This window comes from Arvicanthis niloticus, chromosome 8 (genome assembly GCF_011762505.2).
Source record: "Arvicanthis niloticus isolate mArvNil1 chromosome 8, mArvNil1.pat.X, whole genome shotgun sequence".
NCBI lineage: Eukaryota > Metazoa > Chordata > Mammalia > Rodentia > Muridae > Arvicanthis > Arvicanthis niloticus.
The window spans coordinates 16,165,827-16,187,302 of NC_047665.1; the positions used below are offsets into that span (position 1 = coordinate 16,165,827).

Consider the following 21,476-nt stretch of genomic DNA (forward strand, 5'->3'; position numbering starts at 1 on the left):
GTAAGGGGAATATAACATTTAACAGAAAGGCAACATCAGTACAAGAAAGTGAGCCTTCAGACCCGCAGAGACACAAGACCTAGCTGTTACCCAAGGTCTGGCACTCAACCTCCGGGGAGTCCTGTCTTGACTACTAATCACGTGGAAATGACCAGAAGATAGTGCTCTCCTGTAATGCGTTTCTTTAAAATTCATAACAAGGAAACACATCCTTCTAAGAGATTTTATGGAGGTTAGAACTGATCTTTGAATTCAGTCTAAGCCTCATTTTTCCTGTACTTTGACGCAAAGCTGTGTTTTGCAGTGTGGTTGTTTAGAACGGCCAAAAGATATGTTATTGCTGATCACACCTCTGGGTGAGGGTGAACCCCTGTGTGTTGCTGATGTGGACGACCCCACACAGAAGGATGAAGTCTGCACCAAGAATTGCACTTCTCCAGTTTCTTCAAGAAACGCAATACCAAGAGTATCACGACCAACACATAAATTTTGGTTGTATTTGTAGATCCTGAGCTTGGGATCTCAGAGTGATTTAGTTGGTTCTTAGAGAGTAAAACTGAACGTTGTACAGAACAAAAGTTAACACGGTTGGTTTCCTGCTCACATTTATTGGGGCTAAAGAGACTAAAACAGTTAATTTTCTTCCCAAAGACTTGGAAAAATATATATATAATACAACAGTAATTTAAGTAAGCACACAACAAAACTTCCTGGATCATGAACCAACAGAGATGTAATAGCCTGTAGATGTCAATTCAGACAGCTTTACAAAATGTCATTCATCTAAGGCATTTCTGTGGTTCTCTCAGCCACGTGTTCACAGACATAGAGGCATCTATTCACGGACAGAGAGATACAGGAGCAGTGGGCACAGGAGGCTAAAGCGGTACACACTTAGTTATTCAGTAATTTTAAAGAGGAAATTTGGCGTTCCAAGAAACAGTTTTGTACATCCAGAAAAAAAAAAAAAATCAATGAGAATTTTCCACTTGGATAGGGAAGATTATTTTGTGATGCAGACTACAAGAAAATCCACGCTGAACTATTTGCTTTCCAAAGGCCACTTTCAAAGTACAGATTTCAAGTCTAGAACAAATACCCACAGCGTGAACAAACAGGATGGCTAAGACTCTTACACTTGCTTCCATATGGCTTTCTTCCTCTCTTGTCTAACTTACTCTAAGCGGGGAACCCCAGAGGTGGCGGCAGGCTCTGGAGGCTGTACCATTGTATCCAGTGAGATTTCTGGAAAGTGGGCTGTTACTCCCAGATGTGAACCTGGTAGGCTTCTAAATCTATTTCATTCAAATGGACTAGAAAAGTTTTTGTCAAAGCCAAACACTTGTTGTAGGAATCTTCCTGAAGCAGGAGGAGGAAGCTGGGGGGCAGAGGAAGTAAAGAGGAAGTAAAGCCATCAAGAGGCTAATTACCCAAAGTGAGAACACTGGCCTTTCCCAACACAGTTGCCACCCTGTTTCTTTGTAAACAAAGTCACTTGGGCTGGCATTGTGCCCTGGGATGAGCCAGAGATACAGACACTTGGGTTCCATCTACCAAAGTCTCTGGTAGATTCTGACACACTCTCGCACACACATTTTGCTATATGAGGAAAAAGACACCATTATTCAGGCACTTTGCAACATTAAAAAAAATCCAGTTATGTAAAATCAGTTTGACAAACAATACCTCCCCCCTCCCAGCCAAAAAATAAAATCAAAACTAATGCTTTTGAAAAAAAAAAAAAACTCTGAGAAGGCAATTTCCCTCAATTTCATCAGGAAAATTGCCAGACATTCTCCTCCGCTTTTACTCCACATCTACCACCAGCTCTTATTTCGTTGATAACAGCATTTCAGGTAACATGAAATCGGCCCCACTTAGTTATTCACTGGAGAATTTACTGATGGTGGTGCTTGTTGTAGCAGTTGACATCTATGCAGAGAAATCCAATTTCAGTTGAGTTCCTGCAATCCCCTGAGCTATGACAAATGCCCCTCACCTCAAAGGAGTCAGGTGACTATGTGTGTAAATCATCCATTCACATGGACTTTATATCCAGACTAATATGGCATACCCTTTCAAAAGAGAGGGATTGTTTTTTCTGCTGTACTTAAGACATTCACCAGAAGACAGAGTCACTTTGTATCTAGAAATTTCTAATAAAATGATTGAAAGGATTTGGGCTGGTTGCCATTCAGAAGTCTTCTAGAGTTCTATGATTTATACAAACTGTGAGTAAAAAAGCACATGGCCAGGGAATGTTCTGTACATACACCAGATGCTAATATACACATGTGATCCCCTGAATATATACATCCCCACTTAGGATACATTCCACTGCAGAGGCAAGGCTGATGAGAACAGGTCTTTGATAACAGATCTGGGATAGCAGCAGTTTAACAATCTAGTTACTGAGGCAAACAGAATAGGCCCTGAATACTCTTCCAGGCTTCCAGGAGAGGTCTCTGTTAACATGGAACACATGCAGTTCTTATGAAGCACCAGGACGCTTTGCTCATGGCAACTGTATAATGCTAGAAGAAAATATGCTCCTCTTTTCAAAACCTATTTGCTGATTAGTTGTATAATAGGCAGGATGTGTCACACTGAGGTGACAGGGATCCCAGTGACTGAAGACACAGGAAGTATATCCATCTGAATTCTTGTCATCTTATCTGTTTCTTGAGGACATAGAAAACACTCAGATTATCTGGACAGCTCCTGGGAGACCAATTAAATTAGGCTGAGCAAGGACCTGCTCTAAATTGTGTCTGACAGTATGTAAATAACCTGATTATCATAAAACTGCACTAGGCATTGTTTTAAAGAATTTTGAGTTTAACCTCTTGAGTAAGTTAGGAACTTACAACAAAAATTCACATGTGTACTAAGCAAATAAAACCACCCCCCCCCCAAAAAAAAACCTCTTAGGCTGATAGATAAATCATTTTAGTCATAGAAAGGGACAAGTCTTTTAAATAATCTTATTTTGTGTTCTTCGTTGGATATCTCCACACATGCCCGGTTGGAGTCACATGGATTCTATATGTGTGGATGAACTACAATATGTACTGTTGACATAAACCGTCTGGTCCAACTCCTAATCTGTTGGGAATCTGACCACACTGCCCAAGAAAGGACCCTGCTGTCTACAGTGAAGACTTTGAAGCTTTCCCACTTGCATCTCATATTAAAACACTTTTATGGACCACAGCTGTGGGCTGATGGTGAGTGGTGAACCAGTTACCTTAGAAGAATAACATCTGCCAAACAACAGACACTGAATGAGGCCATGTTGTCTTACAAGTTATAACCTTTTCCTGGGAAGGAACAACTCCCTCCCAACAGCAGTTTCTCCTGCCTGAAGATGAGATCACACAGGGAGAGAGCGATAATGTTTCTGCCAAGTCGCTGTGGGAATGCTGAAGAAGTGCACACTCGGTAGCCGGCACAGGCATGCCAGCCAGTGCGTCGACTCCTGAGATAAGCAGCCGGCTCCCTTGCTCATAGAACTTCTTATTATGCAGCATCATCCTTCCCTCCGACTCTGGGCTTCTGCCATGTGTCTCGTGGCAGTGGAACCAACACAGACGTTTGCTCAGTTTGCAACGCTGCCAAGCACGGCAATACCATTACTACACTGAGTATTCATCCAGGCGCCTTGGTTTGGATGGAAGATGAGCAGCCTGATGGGATCCTTTGGATGGTAGGATGGTGATATTTTAGAGTCTCCCAGGCTAAAGCAAAGTTCCCAACCTGCTCCACAGACGTAGTCTGGACTGTGGGGCTGTTGCTCGATACACAGGCTCACTCAAGCTCGGGGTGTGGCCTTTTCCAACACCAAATGCTTTCAGGCAAGTTCAAAGTCTGGACAGAGGCACTTCCAAAATTTGGCAAGGAGGAGGAGGCAAGGTCACTAAGTGGGGCTTTTACTGGATGTCTGTGCAGGTGACTTTAGGTTGTGGATGGATCGTGCTTTTTCTTCTTGCCACGACAGGACTTACAGACACAACAGATTATACAGGGAGAGGCCAGGAGCAGCAAGGGTGAAGTCACCAAGGCAATGACACCTAATCCCACAAGGATCCCCACTACCTGGAAATTGAAGAGAAAACCCTATATCAGCAGGTATGTCATCTGAGATGTGTACATGTCCCCAAGTGTAACAGCCTCTACAGTCTGAATGCTGTGCCCCCTAGACTTATGTTGAAACCCTAATACTCAGTGTGATAGCACTTGGAGAGGGGACCCCCTAGGTGATACTGTGGAACCTTGGAGACACTAGGGAGCCCATTCTCAGCTTTCAACCATGGGAGAACATGGTGAGAAAGCTGTCAGCTATAAACTGGGAAGAGTGCTATGAGTTTAACGCCTCATGGCCAACATGTCTGGATTCAGAGTCATCGAAGAGATACACTCAGGATGTGGGGAAGGGGGATGTTTCCAGGCAGGACTAACTGGGAAGGGAAGACTCATGATGATGTCCCATGGACTGGGCATTGGATTGAGTAACAAAAATTAAAAAAGAAGAAAGTCAAACTAATGCTAGTATTCCCTCTCCCTGATTTTAACTCTGCTGAGACATGAGGAGTCCCGGCTTCAAGTTCCTACCACCCCAAACTCTGGCATGCCCTCCCTGCCATGATGGACTGTATCCCCTCAAACCATGAGCCAGATTAGGCACTTGCTTCTCTAAGTCCTGAGACAAGTAACCAATACAAGGACCCTTAGCAGAACCTGCCCACGCTAATATCTGGTCCTTAGACTTCCGGCAGCCAGAACTAGGAAGAAGCATCTGAACTGTTTCAGTCACCCAGGCTATGATAATCTGTTAGATGAATAACTAGGATACTATCTTGGGCATTTTTAGCGATGTTCTCACTGGACACAAACTACAAAGGACTAAACCAAGGGTGAGAGCAAACCAAATGTTGTTAACTCAAGATGAACCATAAACTCTAAACCCTGAACTGTGGTTGTTGGCTCATTCTCTATTGGGGTTTTCCTCAGCAGTCTCACAGGGGCATTAATAATGATTGTTAGGATGTGAACATTGGTTTCTTCAAAGGGAGTGTAGCCTTTGATAAACACAAAACACTATTAAAAAACAAACCACAATTCTCTTTGAACCTGCCACATAAACACACAATGGCATGTACAGAGGGATCTGAGGCCCTGCAGGAGCCCACAGTATTGGAGGACTCTGCTTTGATGGTTAATATGCTTTAACTGCTTGTAGGAAACTCCTCCCATGTTTTGCAAGAGCAAAGAACATGGGTATGTTCCTTGGCTGGTCACCCTAACATTTTGCTCTCCGGTGCCTCTCCCTCAATTGTGTGCTTGAATTAACTTCAGGCCTCTGCTCCATTATTCTCTCTTTCCTCATGCCAGAACCTCCCAGGAGGGCATGAGAAAGCAAGGAAGACATCCCAAGTCTAATGCATCTCATGTTGCCTTAAGGTGGAGAGTACCTGTGTTCGGTTCCACATTACCGATGCTCTCGAGTGGCCAAGCTTATTCCTGCATGGCCCTTTGTCATAGTGCCTGAGGAATATGTCATTCTGAAAAACAAAGAGAGAGGTTTCAGTAATCACACAATGTAGAGATGAGAGGTGAGTGTCAAGCATGCAGCTCACGAATGACTTCCTCTAGGAATCCTGACGAAGACAACAGAACAAGGAATGACCTGCTCCACCATCTCAGGCAGGTAACAGATAGTGAGCTTCTGCAGAGGTGTGCAACAGAATGTGAGAGCCATAAGCCAGGAGCAAGCCTGGTGTGACCAATGGCAGAGACTGACAGGAGAAGGGAAAGGGGAAGGGAAAGGGGAAGGGGAAGGGGAAGGGGAAGGGGAAGGGGAAGGGGAAGCTCGTCACAAGGTAGTAAGTGAGTGATAGACTATATGAGGAAGCAGGAACAGGACTGTGAATGATGGGGGAAACTACTGAGGAGAAAGAAGACAGTGGTCTTGTCAAGAGAAATAACCCAGAGATGGACTTGTGGGTAAAGATGAATGAGTTTGGACATGCTCAATTGGACATCCAAGTAACACATCCAGAGTCAGATCATTACTTATACCTGGTCTTTGAAGGAGAGACCTGAACATCAGTTTACATAAAATGGGGGCGGGGGGGAGAAGGATCACAGAACTGAATGAGCTCGTCTAGGAGAGATGCTAACTGAGGAGCAAATTTGTTCAGAGAAGACACGAACAGGTGAGAAGTCTGGAAAGGACACTGAGGAACAGCCAGAAAGGTAAGGTCAAAAGAGACAGGAGAGGTGGCAGCTGGCCAAGATGTCAAAATCTTGGGAGACATCTTGGGAAAAATACAGTCAGGATATAGCCACATGGTCACTTAAATGTTTTGTGCTAAGTGGAAGAAGGCGGATGTCAACAGCAAGAGGTGACTGACTGGGTTCAGCGGAAGCTTGGCTTGTGAAGAACAGGGAGAGTACACTGGTCAGCTTGAGAAAAGACTGGCTCACCTCTAAACGGCACACAACAGACAGATGGAAATGGCAGAGGAGTAAAGGAGAAGTTGAGGTCACATGGAAGAGAGAAGACAACCGAAGGTGACAAGTCCCTGAGGCTCCATCTCAGCCTCTGACACCTCATGGACGAACACGAAGCCAGGAGCAGACGCAATGCCCAGCATACTCAGTCTCAGTTTGGTAGCTGCCTCAGACTTGGGCTTTAGAAAATCCCCCTTTCTTTGCCCCAGGTTCTCAACCTCCCCACGACCACATCAATACCATGTAGCATAGAACACTGCCCTGGAGAGAGAGCCTCTTGTGTGCTGTGTGGAAGCATCACCTGTCAACAAGAACCTGATGGCCTATTAGCAAAAGCCAGGAAGTAGAAGGTGGGATTACCAATAAAGAGATAGGAACTCTGGGAGTTAGTCAGACATAGGAAGATTCACCCTGTACTCTGAGGAAGTCTGGCTATGAAACTGAGGAGAGGTAACTAGCCACGTGGCAGACAGAATAGAATAAATGGGTTAGCAGTTGTTGGGGGTACAAGCCCATGCTTAGGTATTCATACATAAATAAGCCTCTGAGTTGTTACTCTCGAACTGAGTTGTAGGTGGAAAACCCCCTGAGGTTACATTGCCCCATGGAAAAGCACCTTTTCCACAAGCCAATGCCCTCATCTAAAACAGTGATAGCTAGTTCCCAAGACACAGTGACAGAAAAGTGTTCTGCAACATCTGAAGCCCACATCTTCAGACATTTAAATCTGTCCCATTTCATCTTGAGGGCCCACACAACACAAGCGTCTGAACAGAGTGTTCTTGGCCACACCATCCCCCAGACATTCTTCAGCCAGTGGATGGAGATCTGGTGCACACATTTAGTCTCTCATGCTCCTTCCTCCTAAAGAGAACTGGTGGACTCAGCTGTCTGGTGGGTAGAAACCTGGTTTATGATCTGGTGATAGTAAGGAGAAAACCCAAGGATCTCTTTTTAATGTATAAATCGTGTTAAATACCACACATCTAAGGGACCATGTTGAGGCATGGTTACTCAAAGTGGAAACCGTTGGTGAGCTGTTTAAATTCTTGCATCTACAGCATCTACTTTCGACTCTTCAATCTAATGCAGTTCCTTAAAAAAAAAAAAAAAAAAAAAAAAGAAGACACTCGCCCCCATCATGTCCTCAACAGCTTAACTCACTTTCAGCTGAAGCACCAGTAGGCATTCCGTTAATGCCACCTTTACTACAGGCGCCATGTAAGATACTGTAGCGCCCAACAAACCGCTAGCTAAATGAAACCCAACCATACAACAAAACCAAGAGCTGATGAAAAGATACCAGTCTAAGTGTATCCTGGCTAGTTTCACGTCACTTGACACAAGCTAGAGTCGTCAGAGGAGGGAGCCTCAATTGAGAAAATGCCTCTATAGAATCTGGCTGTAGGCAAACCTACGGGGCATTTTCTTAATTAGTGATTGATCATGGGAGGGCCTAGTTTATGATGGTGCCACCATTGGGGTTGCAGTCCTGCATTCTATAAAAAAGCAGGTTGAGCAAGCCATGAGGAACAAGCCAGTAAGTAAGCAGCATCCTTCCATGGCTTCTGCATTGGCACCTGGCTCCAGAGTCCTGTCCCTCTTGAATTCCTGCCCTGACTTCATCTGATGATGAACTATGATGTGAGAGAGTAAGCTGAATAAACCCTTTCCTCCCTCCCCGAGTGTCTACGATGTTTCATCACAATATTAGTAACCCTACCTAAGACAAGCGTGACTGAGGTCTTACACCAATATGGACACACATTATAGCTTCAGACAGGAGTATCCATAAGCAGCTTGTGCCACCTCAAACTTTAAAAGATTGAGACTGGAGGACACCCTTGTCACTCACCCTCCCACAGCTGAGATTACTGTTCACCTTGGCACAGGACTGGATGAAAGTGCGACAGAATTTGGGAAGACACACTCTTGGGTGAGGAGCAGACTAAGCAACAGACAGGTCCCAGGATCTAGTAAGTGGTAAGGCAGTAGTGTTTCCCTGTCACACCAATATACAGGACCCAGGGGGCAGGAGACACCAGCCATCTGAACAGCCTTTCTGATTGCAATCTTTCCAAATTCTGATTGCCCCTTGGAGATGCACATGGCTGAGTCTCCAGTGACTGTCTGCATGTGTAACTATGTGAAGGACCCTGATGTGGCAGAGGTGAGCCTTTGTGATCTCAATGGCTCCCATCTCATTTTGTGGTTCTCTATCAGGAGGAAATGCTTCCTGGCTGTGGTCAGTGGGAATGAGAACCATGAGGAGATCAGAGAGACATGACAAGTCTAGCGATGCAAGCAACCCCATCTCTAGAAGACAGAAGAGCAAAGACATGGATTCTCATCTAGTATCTCCAGACAGCATTAGAACCCTGTCAGGATCATGATCCAGTGAGATATATATCAGGCTCCTAAGGTACAGACATAGAAAATGTCTATTTTATGTTTATTCTGCTGTTTTTAAGCCAGAAAATTTGTGACCATTTGTTATGACAACAGTATAAAGCAAATGCTCAGACGACTATTTACACACTAGGGATAATTTCCTCTAGAGCATAAAAACGTCCTGAAAACATTTCAGACAAAGATATGTCTGAAAGCTAAAGTGGCCCATCTAAGGCAACGCAAAGAGGTTTCCTGGTGTCTGAAGTAGCAACAGGGCTGGGCTGTGACTCGGGGGGCAAGGTGCTCGCCCAGCACACACAATGATTGGTTCCAATGCCCACGAAACAAACGAAAGCAAAGTGGAAGAGGAAGCGAGGAGAGGTCAAAGAAAGGAGGAGGGAAAAAAAGAAAAACAGGGAGGTCAGGAAGGACAGACTGGGCTTCCGGGAATCTCACGAAGAAAAGTAAATTCCTTTTGCAGGATGGTAAGAGGCCCCATTGCTAAAGGGAAGGACTAAGGCTCAGACAGTGGCACAGACACAGCAAAGGTAAAGGACAAGCCCCTTCCATGGAGAACTCACGTCCAGGTTCTGCAGACAGTACCAACAAAACGTGTGCTTGCAGTTCTTGCACATCATCTGGGCACAGCCTTCGTTGCGCTCAATGTAAATGCGGCAAACGGGGCACTGCTTGATGGGGGCGTCTGCATCAGTCCCGAAGAGGGCCCTAAGACAAAACAGATGACATATGTTTGGTCAGTGTCACCCATGCGATGCCAGGGCTGTTCCATGGGTAGTTAGTACATTTCTCAGTTTGCCATGTTTAATTCACTTCCAAAGAAAGGGGTGGGAGGCGTGGATTATTAGTTGTTCAGAAAGCCCAATAAGGAAGAATTTATTTATTTTGGCTCCCAATGAATTATATAATTACACTTTCTACAGCTGGCTGCTTTTAGTGCTTTGCCAAATTAATACTTCATCCCTAATCACACAGTCTCTGAATAAGAAGTACATAGAGGAAGTTAAACTGTGAGAACGTAAGCAACTGAGCTTCCAAACGGGATGCAGTCTAGGTACTGACCTGCTCGTTAAATAAAGGTAAGGGCTGGGAGTCAGTTAGACATTCAACACTCAAAGAGATGCCAACAGTGATTGAAAAGACCTCCTCCAAGTGGATGAAGAGGCCCGTGTGTGACCACAGCAGAAAGGGACACGGAGCTAAGTAGTTCAAGTCAGTGTAGGAGGGAGTCAGAATACCCCACTACAAGCCAATGACTAGGTATCAAAATCACCTCCCAGCACACAGAAGCATCGCCGCTTACAAAATGTAGATAACTCTAGGTCAGATGAGGTGCTGGGAATATCCGTACATAGCAGAGACACCATTTCTGATTTAATACTCTCCTTTGGGCTGGTGAGATGGTTCAGAAGGTAAAGGCACTTGCTGCCAAGCCTGTAGACCTGAGTTCAATCCCTGGGACCCATGTGGAGAAAGGAAAAAACCAAAACAAGACAAAAACAACAAGAAACTCTCACAAGTTGTCCTCTGAGCTCTACACACGAGTCATGGTGCAGATCTACACATGTCCACACACACACACACACACACACACACACACACACACACACACACAGAGTAAATGTAACAAAAATGTAATGCCCCTTTCCCAATGAGGATGCAGACTCATTAGAGGATGGATGTCTTATATGAGGCCACTTGGATGCCAAGAACAGTATCAGAACTCAGATCACCCTTTTCCTCTCAGCCCTTTAAACTTGCCCACGGGACTAACTACTATGGAAGACCCTGCCTTAAATCTGATGGGGATGGCACATGGCAGCGTGTGTATCAGAGTTCTCTTTCTTCTGTGCTCCGTCTGACATCAAGGCACAGCACCACAACCAGGCAGCGTGACTGTTCCTGAAGACTAGCTCTGCACGCTCTGAGGGCACCGGGCAAGTCAGCCAACTGGCGGGGAACATTGCTTGTTTTGTTCTTGCTCAGGCGGAACAGCCATAGCCCCAAGCAGAGCATAGGATCCAACACAAAGGTCTCTCGCTCTGCTCCTGGCTGCGGCCATAAAAACCTTCCATACAAAACAGGCACCCACCCGTTGAATTGCTTCTCCACCCATAACAAGATCCCAGCCCTGGTGCCAACATCTCATAGCATAAAGCATTAGGAAAGACTCTCTCGTCCTGTGTTTTCTAAACATTTAGGAAGATGGTGTATATGTGTGCACACTCTGTAGGATTGGCAGACTCTATGAACAGGCCATTGGATGGGGTAAGATCACAGCCGCCTTATTTTGGAAACGTGAAGAATAGGCTACACCAGTGCAGGTGAACATGGCTTCTTAGCAAATAGCTATACATATGCTGTGATGTTCTGCTGAGAATTACAGAGCTTGGTGCCTCTCTACCCAAAGAGAATGGACTCAACATGATCTGAAGGTCCCCTTAGGATAAAGAGCTAGAGTCCCTTCCAGACATCCTGCTCTGGCTAGTGTCTGTAGCTACCTTACTCGTTCTTCTCAGCGTATTTCTATAGTGACTGTCTAAAACCTGTCTAGTTTCTTCTCAAAGCAGCTTATGCTGAGTTGGAAAAGAACACTGGGAACAGCCCCAGAGACACCTCATCCCTTACCCATGCTCTGGCATCGCCGACTGGCTGTCTCTACAGGAGGACTCCTCGTGCCAAGCATCCTTGCAACATGAGCAGAATTTCAGGTGACAAGAAGGGCACTCCACCAACACAGGCTGTCCTGGGTCTCCGGCTGCAATGTGGCACACGGTCTGGCAGTCTGCGACGGGACACCATGTTCGGAGGGGGTCCATGTGAACCTCTGAAACATAAGGAGGAAACAGTGATGGGCTTTCTCCAATCCAAGCATTAAAGTTTCTCCCCTCTTTTTATCTGCTTTTTTATAGGCCAATAAGTATGGCAATAATAGTAGCAAGGGAGTGGCCATTTCCATGACTGACAGTCTTCGTGATGCGTCCGAGCCTGTCATCCACCGTCCAGATCATAAGGTCATCCCTGCCACATTCTCAAGGTAGGAACCAAGAGAGCATGTCACCACTGCCTTTATTAATAGGTAAGGTATGGTCTTTAACCAAAAAATACAACTTGCCTTTGAACACTCAAAATGGGCAAAAATCTTATTTCTTTAGTGATAAACTAGGTAGCATCTTGGGAGAAAGCTTGACATGAAGAGGATCAAAGCAAGAGAACAAAGGGATTCTACACATGAGAACACGTGCTCTGGGCTCTGAGACACAGTTCAAACCTCAGGGAAGTTTAAGACAAGGATTCAGATAGTGTAGGATCAGTCAGCAGCCAGCATGGCTTAGCTAGAGAGTCAGATTTAGGTGGTTTGCTGTCTGACCAGTGACCAAGATAGGGGCTGGATATATGAAGGGCTCATGAGCTCTTGAAACAAACAGAGACTTTCACAGACTACAAAAATGATAGCCATTTGTGTGACAGTAGCTAGAACCATGTGGCTCACAGGAGGAAAGGTAAGATTGGCAGCTGGACAGCCAACCACCTGTTTAGGTAGTTATAAGTCTCTTTTAGTTTTCCCATTTCTTGCTCAATAAAACATTCCATTTCTCCTCATGTAATATGCCCTATGAGGAGACATATAAGGCTACCAGAGGGGGGCAGTAGCCTTTCTTTCTCTGAATGGACAAATATTTTACAAATTCCTTACTCATGATGTTCCTCTCTTAAACCTCTGAGGTTAATGTCAATCATATATAATCTCTCTCATCAGTTGTAATACCGGGAGAAATTGTGACATGCTTCTATCAACAAGTTGTTTCCGGCATCCAAAGTAGTACAACAGAAGTAGAAACAATCAATGCGGGCGCAGTTCCAGATTCTGATGAATTAGAACCCCGTGCGATTGCTGCCCACAGCCCTACACAAACACCAGGAAGGAATCTGAGCCACAGGAAATGGGGAGTTCAACTTTCTCCTATCATGACAGGACAATGAAGTGCCAGGGAGGGAAGCTTAGAGGTAGGGCAAGAAGAGGCCATTACAGCTCCCTGCAGAGGGATGTGTCTGAGATGCAGCATTAGGTGGGTCTGTGGTACTGACCCTGGCGGATTCAGACAAACACTATGATGTGACGCCCTTAACGGACTGTAGTCAGATAGGTCCCATTATGGACTGAGGTGCTACCTATGGTGCGTGTTCGTACTTGGTTCATTACAAGTCATATTTGGGGCTTTTCTTGGTTTGACTGATTACTTGTTTGGGTTAGTATGGGGATGAGACATGCCCTAGGCAATAGCCCTATATGAGCAATACCCCAGTCTTATTCTTCAAGGATGGCTTTCAGGGCTTAAATATGATCAAAAGGAGAGCTATTAGGAGACAGATTTTTAGCTCCACTTAAAAATAAAACTGGCCAATGTAGTCAATTCTCCCAGTTCCCTCTTCTCAGTCTCCTTGAATCTTATCAAAACATGTCTGCCATGACAGTCTGGATAGTCTAGAGCTGTACTTTCTCAGACTTCTTGCAGTGAAGGCTTGGCATGTGATGTGATTCCAACCAATAGAAAGGTAAGGAGAGACTTTACCTTACTACACAGGGCTTCTAGGGCAAGGCCTGGTCCCCAATGCCATTCATCTGCCTTCTTTTGTCCACAGACAGGTATGTGACATTATGGCACTGGGACAGGCACAGGGATCTGGGGACTCTCCAGAAAAGTTAAGTGGTTTAAGAAATTTGAGTGGCTAAATCAAAGCCATCACAGCCTACCCAAGGGCTTCCCGTATATGTAGTAGGAAGATGTCCAGGTTCTACAAGCTATTTTCAGACATTCCATTCCTTGTCAGTGAAAGCGTATTAACTGATAAGGCTGCTCCCAGGAACAGAGAATAAGTAACCAGACTGTATTGCTGCTTCTCTCGCAGGGCAGACTGTACAGAGAAGATTAAAGGGTCATGACAGACATAATCTTAGAAGGTTTTCCTATACCAATAGTTTTATTTCTATGTACAGCACATGGAAAACGTACAATCCAATTGTAAATAAAAACATATTACTACTATTCTGTAGAAACCTTGTACACCACGGCGCAAATATATATACTTTTTTAAAAAGTTAATATACTATGTCAGATATATGAGATTTTTATGTAGTTGAGCAGGCAGATAACATATATTCATATAGTTGAGCATTGTTTATGTTTTTCAAAAATATATGGTAAATTTATAAAATTTATAAATTTATAAAATAATAACAGATGTATTCAATGGAAAGACAAGATTACAGAACAGTATAAATGAGTGAGATTTATAAAACTATGTATATAGAGACTTATTTCAACTGCTTCCGGAAGACTATTAAAGGTAACAGCTTGCCCAGGAATCAAGGTCAATGGATAGGTGAAAAGGCACAGGTTTTCTTTATTGTTAATATGAATTTTAAAAATTACACTTATTTACTGTGTACTGGGACTGTGCGAATGCTGTAGCATGCATGTGCAGAGGGCACCGTGTAGAAGCTGGTCCTCTCCTTCCACTGCGTGAGACCTGGGACTGAATGCAGGTCTTTGGGCATGGGGGGAAGTTCCTTTACCCACTGAGCCAGCTACCTCACTGTTCCATATGATGATTTTTTTTTTTAAGGCACAAATACCACTTGTGTAACTTTTTAAATTGGTTCTTAAGTTATTTCCGGAAGCTGGGCGTAGCAGCTCACACTTATAACCCTCCACCACTCGGGAGTGAGGTGTCACTCAGACAGGCAACATTTTCCTAATATAAAAACAAGCTGTGAAATCTAGAACTCTGCTCTCTATAACCATCACTCGTTTTGGGTTTTTTTTTTTTTTTCTTCCTAAGTCATCCTACCTGTGCCATAAGGGGTTAAGGAAGGGTGGAACATCCAGGGAACAAGGGAACTAAAGAGTTTTATCTCTTACAATCCAACCGTCACACCCAGGTCTCTTAGATGTAAATGAAAGATGGTTTTGAACGAAAGAAAAAGTGTACCTCTGGGTTGGAAAGGACTTTTAAGCAGGTCCTTCTACCTAAACTCCGGTCTTCTTCCCAGCAAAGGCCCCATACTGTGAAAACACACTTTCTGGTCTTTCAACAGGCTAATTACTCATTTGGCTAAAATTACTAGAGACAAACTTTGAGGCTGCTATGCTTTCAAGAACCATCTGACACTGAACACACTTTAGTCTTGCTCTCACAGTTGTTTATAACCGTACATTTTTAATAATCACATTTAAGCCCCTTTTTGTTGGAGTCATGAACAAGCTGCAAAACTACAAAGTGGTTTTGATCTGTTTCTAAAGTTTACCTCAATGGTGCACATGTAAAAGTTTACCCACCCAAGAAATCAGTCGGACTTCATAAAAACAGAAGACAAACCCAGAGCTGAAGGTGACTGAAGCCGGTGGGGCCGGGGGTGGGGGGGGTGGGGGTGGGAAGATGCCACATCTTTTAAAAAGGCAACAGTTTAACACAACACTTTTCTTCCTTTGAACTGATACAGTCAAGATGAACATCACGTTCCATAACACACTAAACACAACAGGCTCCCCACAGCCTAAAGTCAAATTTCTGGATTCTCCTCCACCCCCTCCCCTAGAGAAACATTAAATTCTTTGAAAGGAAACCTAAAAATATATGCTTTGTATTCTGGTGTTTTTCAAGTAAGGAATTGAACAATCACTTTAATGAGTTGTAAGCCTGTATTTGCATGTGAGAGCTCCTGCGTTCCTCCAGGTGGATACCTAGATCCTTAGAGGCTCAAGTCATTCACATAAAATGGTGCAGTATCTACATGCTTTTCAATCATCCTCAGCTTTCTTAAAAGTCGGACTACAGTGTCACATGGATAATTGTTACATTATTTAGGGGATAATGAAAGACAAGTGTCAGTACAGAAATGAATTTTTTCAAAAATACATTTCCAATGTAAGGTTGTCAAAATCTATGGATGCAGGAAACACAGACAAAGAGGGCTGGCTGTAAAACGTATTTCTTATTCTGGGTTACAGATATCTGGGAAAAAACACAGTAACTTCCAGAAGGCTGGGGCTCTGTAATCACGTAAATGATTTACAAATGTGTGAAACTGGAACTGTATTTTGAGAGACTCACATGCAATACCCCTAAAGAAATCCTCCATTACGAGAATTCCCTCCCTTGGCTCCTTCTAACCCGAGGTGCCCCATCTCCCCTCTCATCCTCAGCTCTGGACCTTCCTTCTCACGTCACTTGTGAGGAACACAGCTGTGCACATCAGTCTGCAAGCCAGCATGTTCCATGGCTGAGCCTGCCTCTGGTAACCCAGGATACGAAATACATGTTTAGAGTATGTAGGCTCTGCAGCCATAGATTCAGCCCATCCAGCAACCTGCAGTGACTGAGCTCTTGTGGCTCATTCTCCCCAGGATTTCAAGTGTGCAGTGGCGTCTGCTCCATCCCCTCCATCAGTCCTCTCTCTCTTCAAACTTAAATCTGCATGCAAGAAAGTTCATCAGGCAAGGGCACTGGCTGTGTGCAGCACGGGTCTGGTGACTTGATTTTGACCCCTGGGACCCACAGACAGGTGGAAGGAGAGACCAACTCCACAGATTTTGTTTTTCCTCTGACTTTCATATATGCATTGGCATGCAAGATTCTCCCCTCAGATCATGCACACACAATGTGATAAAAAATAAATAAATAAGTAAATGTAAAAGACATGAAAATAGGAGACTGGTTCAGTTCAGTGGGAAAAGGAGTGGCTAAGGAGGACAATGGGAGGGATGTGATTAAAGTATCTTATATAAATGTATAAATGTGTGAATGGATAGGTATTTGTAAGTTCATATACCTAGAACATAAAAATTTAGACCAAAAGTAGCACCCCCAACTAGTGGCCTTGAAACTTTATGATGAGCATGACATGGTGTGCATTAGCTAACTAATTAATTGATTAATTGTGACATGCTTCGTTGCAGAGGCAAAGTCACAGGCTCAAACTGCAGTTTGCTTCTGCAAAGTAGATCTGTGTGAAGGATCTGTGCTGAAGGGAAGCCCCATGGCTATTTATTTTAAGACACTGCCCATTCGTTTGTTTGCTCATACGTTCATGCAATTGTGCAAAGCAAGGCTATTTCAAACTTCTCTACTTCTGCATTCTGACGATTATTAGGAAATCGAAACAGCCTGTGACATGAAAAAGTGCTAGGGCATCTAAGAATTAGATTTGACCCAGACGACTGTTTTCAGCTTTCAAAACCTGAATTTAGTTGAGCTCTGCTTTGGGGAAGGGAGTGAAAGGGGAACAGAAAACAAAACAAAACAAAGCTGAATCTCCACCCCTTGTTTTTCCTATGTGACAACCAGTGGCATTTGACATTTGCCATAATGCAATTTGTTTTCATCTGTTGCATACTTTCTTAACCAACCAGAGTGGTTCACCTGTCATACTCTGCCATTGTGAGTCTACCCCAAAAAAGACACCACAGGAATTTTTATTATAGTGGGGGACACCACACCCCCAATTTAATTTAATTACCAGCTGAGATATATATCAAGCTGTATTAACTTCTATGACCTGATGCATTTTTAATTATGCTGAAGTTAATTTGCCTTTGGTATCTCAAAGTAGAGGAGTCTTCCGAAGACAGTTAAGATGCCATTAAACTAAAGTAATCAGAATTAACATCTGCTACAGTCGCTATAAACCATATAGCTAGAGTAACCACCATCAAACAGACCGCTCACGAGAGACGCGGAAAGACTCAAAGATTTTCAAATTTGGAGTAACATCTAAAGCCACTTGCTCTAACACTGTTACAAGTCCCTCAAAATGTCGTATAACTCACGCTTGGTAAGTTTAATGGGAGCCCCTAAGTGATAGCCGACTACCCAAAAGAGATCAGAATATTAAATAAATTTTAGTTGCTATTATCTCCATGGGATTCCTTTCTCTTTAATATGGTCATGTTGGGCATCCTACCTAGGTGAGTCCTATCTCCTGGAGGATGTTTAGAGAAAGGAGGAGCCATGCCTAGAGTAAGGGGAACCTGTACTAACGGAGATGGATAATGTGCATTGTGTGGAATTTGCACAGCCGAGTTTCTATACCGCACTCTAGAACCTAGGAAACTAAGGATGGAACCCTCCAGAAAAAGATGTGGAGTGAGATGAAGAGAAAATGGGGTGGTGCTGTTGTGCTTGGGCGGCTGTTGGGGTACAGTACACGTGAACCCCAGGAGAGAGTGTACCTGCCAAGAAGGAAGGTGAAGGATACAGCAGACCATCCTTGTCCAAGAGATGGACTGATGCTCGAGGAAGTGTCTGGAACTGTAAAAAAATTATACTTAAGCTTTTGATAAGTTGAGACCCTTATAATAAATCTATGTGATCTTAGGCTAACCTCAGTTCCCTCTTTTATGAGATGAGAATAAAATCTATTGCCAATGCAAGAGGTCTACAGTGGGGCAGCTACCTAGACTTTGTAAGTAGAGAAAAATAAATTCTATGTATAAATAAAACCATTTGATCAACTTATCATGAACCAACGCAGAGAGAGGCAACACCATCTACATAGATGCCCTGGCTGCAAAGCCTGCCTAACCTTTTGTAATTAGACAGACTGCACTACCATGTGGCATGAAGGTGTCAGCCAATGGTAAAGAGAGCTGAATGCTGGGGTACTCAAAAAGTCCCATGAAGCCAAACGCCACCCAGGGAAAGAGTATGATCTGTTGATTATTCTCCATGTGCGCCCCACTCTAAAGGTTATTAACCCTACTTGGACCTATTTGGCCAGCTAACTAAAGAGTGTTCTGTGTTCATTAACAATGTGACAATCATTACTCCCACAGCAACATGAAGATGCTCCCTAAAGAGTGTTATGATGATGTCATTTCAGGACATGAGGACAGGAGAGGAACAGAGTGCAGTGTTAAGATGATCAGGGGTTTTTATTATCAGACAGAGGAAACGGTCACAGGACGTGGCTCACAGATACTAATATCAACCTTACCCCATTCCGGCTCTTGGTCACTGTGTTTAAAATCAACCAAAACTACACAATTATCAGTGAGAACCAACCTGCAGAGTGTAACTTTGGGAGCTGTTACCACTTGTCTAACAGTGTTATTATAGCCCCTATATTTAAACAATAAGTCGTGAGCCTGCTGCTGAGGGGTGGGTAGTACAGTCGTTAGCGAGGATGGTGGTAGAGAGAGGAAATGCTATTATGTATACAACAAGAAAAGAAAATCAGCTCAATTATACCACCCTTAGGAGTTTAGTTGAGTGATCTACCCATGGCAGGGGAACAAAATAGCCCAGAGTTCATAGACCGCAGGACCAAGCCAGGTTTTAGCTGCAGGAGGTGAATGGCATCCCCCTGTCTCAAGCTTCCCTTTGGTGCCCCTCTTCATACTCCCAATGGTTTTCTTTCTTGTTTCCCTAAACACATCACCTTTCAGAGTACTTGGAAAAAGCAGAGGAGATAATGGTGACCGTCCCTAGCAAGTGCTGAGCGTAGCAGACATTCATTTCCCCCACACCTGTGTTAAGATGACAAGTCCACATCAAGACCCCGATCCTCAGATGCTTTGTGTTTCTTCCTGACTAGGGCTGGTAATATACTCATCGAGAATATAACAGGCCCATGTGGAAGTGTCTTCCTCGGACTTCTCAAATACTAAAAAGATACTGTTTTAATGGTTGCAGTGGGGGAAAGACCTGTCAGAGATGAAAGGAATAAAAGCATACTCCCTGCAGATAGATGGGCTCTATATGGAGAAAGGCTGAGAAAATCACTCCATGGCCAAAGTCAGAAAGACAAATCAGCCCAGTGCTCTGTAAGTTCTATTAGAATAACACACATCCAAATGCTTGGGTATCAATCACCATGACTATAAAAGAGGTATCAGGAGGTGAGGCGGCGGATACTTTATCATGAGGACCAAGGGCAATGCTTGAATGAGAAAACCAATGAGAAAACCCTCTTTTGAGTTATTTTCCTTTGTGTTACTATTAGGAAACCATCTCACTTTTGCAATACCTTTCTGGACCCAGCCCAAATTAAAAATATAAAATAACCAACATAATGAAAATTCACTTCCTGCTAGTCTGGGGGGGGGGCGCTTTTCTCCCCCCAAGCTGTAGCTGGGTGAGTTGAGATTGTCTGTGGCAATTACTGTTTATACTCCTTGTAGTTCCCTTGTGATTCTGTCGAGAGCCCACAGTTGCCTTAATCTTGCATGAAGCTCCTGTAAAGACGGTCTGTGTAAAAGCCACGCCCACCACCGGGATAAACAGAAGAATGTGTACCTCGTTCAAACTTTAACCGCTGATAGAGTTCAAACTCATCCACGGGCACCAGACAGGCAATCTGAAATCAGAGACAGCAAGAGATGAGATTCTGGCCAGCGGACGGTCCCACATCGGCAGCCCTTTCTGATAGCTCTCTCTGACGTGGCCTTTACACCCTCTCTCTGAGTTGTCTGGAAGCCATTATTGCTACTTGACCATGCAGCAACACATGCAGCAATCTTCAAACCGTCCCCCTTCCCCTTAGCATGGCTAGGGACCACTGCTCGGGGCCATCAGTGACAAAACTCTGATTGCATCCATTCCTTGGTCAGCAGCTACTGACCACTTTGATATTCTGGTGGCTCACACTATTTGTGTCAGGCATGGAAGAAGCTCTTTCCTTCTCTATTCTATGCTCATAAAAAAGAAAGAAAGGAAGGAAGGAAGGAAGAAACTTTCAAAAGCCTAGCTTTGGATCCGAGGTCAAGCAGGCAGTACCTCAGCAATTATGCCAACTCTGTATGTAGAGACCGTATGCTCTGTGTGATATCAACTTTGATCCAGACTAAATTCACTTCACTTACAGCACATTGACACGTGATACAGTAGCACCGAGAGTCTGTCTTATGACACTCCTTGTGACTAGAGTCCCGTTTCCTCTTCAGACAGCAAAATGAACCAAAGGGTTGCTGGTAAACAACAATGACTCACGCTAACAAAGGCACTTCCCGTTAAACAGCTTACCACATCCAAGTCGGAGGGAGAAAAGGCTAACTGCTCTTATAAACTGGAGTTCTAAAACTGTTAGCGCCATTGATAGTGATATGTAACTATACTGATGTCACCCACTTGCAAATGAGAAATTCAGTGAGTTAATGTGGGGCCCCCTCTTAGCCTTGATAATTCCAGCATGAAAATATTAAGCTACTATTTACATACATTATTATATACATTATGCATGTATGAACTAGAGATACAGTTCTGTTGCAAAACACATTTAAATAAAAACATTTCTGCAATTGATGAAACAAAGCCTGCTTTGAGAAAAACCATAGTAAGTTGATGTTGTAACTAAAACTGCATTTAATAAATACAATATATATGCACATATATTATAATACATACATATATATAATAAATACAATATATATGCACATACATATACACACACACACACACACACACACACACACACACACATTGAGGCAAGCTTTTTCTGTGTAGCCCTGGCTGTCCTGGAACTCTCTCTCTGTAGTCCAGGCTGAGAGAGTCAC

General features: G+C 43.8%; 1 protein-coding gene across 2 annotated transcripts in view; it reads right to left on the reverse strand.

Moving 5' to 3' along the window:
- Positions 1-588: 588 nt before the first annotated feature.
- The window catches only part of Rnf144b (ring finger protein 144B), a 131,883-nt gene continuing 110,995 nt past the window's right edge, over positions 589-21,476 (reverse strand). For both annotated transcript variants that reach the window (XM_034511074.2, XM_076939078.1), the window contains exons 4-8: positions 20,221-20,281; positions 11,551-11,749; positions 9,486-9,630; positions 5,472-5,561; positions 589-4,095 (exon numbers count right to left, since the gene is read on the reverse strand). In XM_034511074.2, the coding sequence (XP_034366965.1) occupies positions 3,955-4,095; positions 5,472-5,561; positions 9,486-9,630; positions 11,551-11,749; positions 20,221-20,281 (636 nt within the window). In that variant the 3' untranslated portion in view covers positions 589-3,954. The remainder of the gene's footprint in view (positions 4,096-5,471; positions 5,562-9,485; positions 9,631-11,550; positions 11,750-20,220; positions 20,282-21,476) is intronic.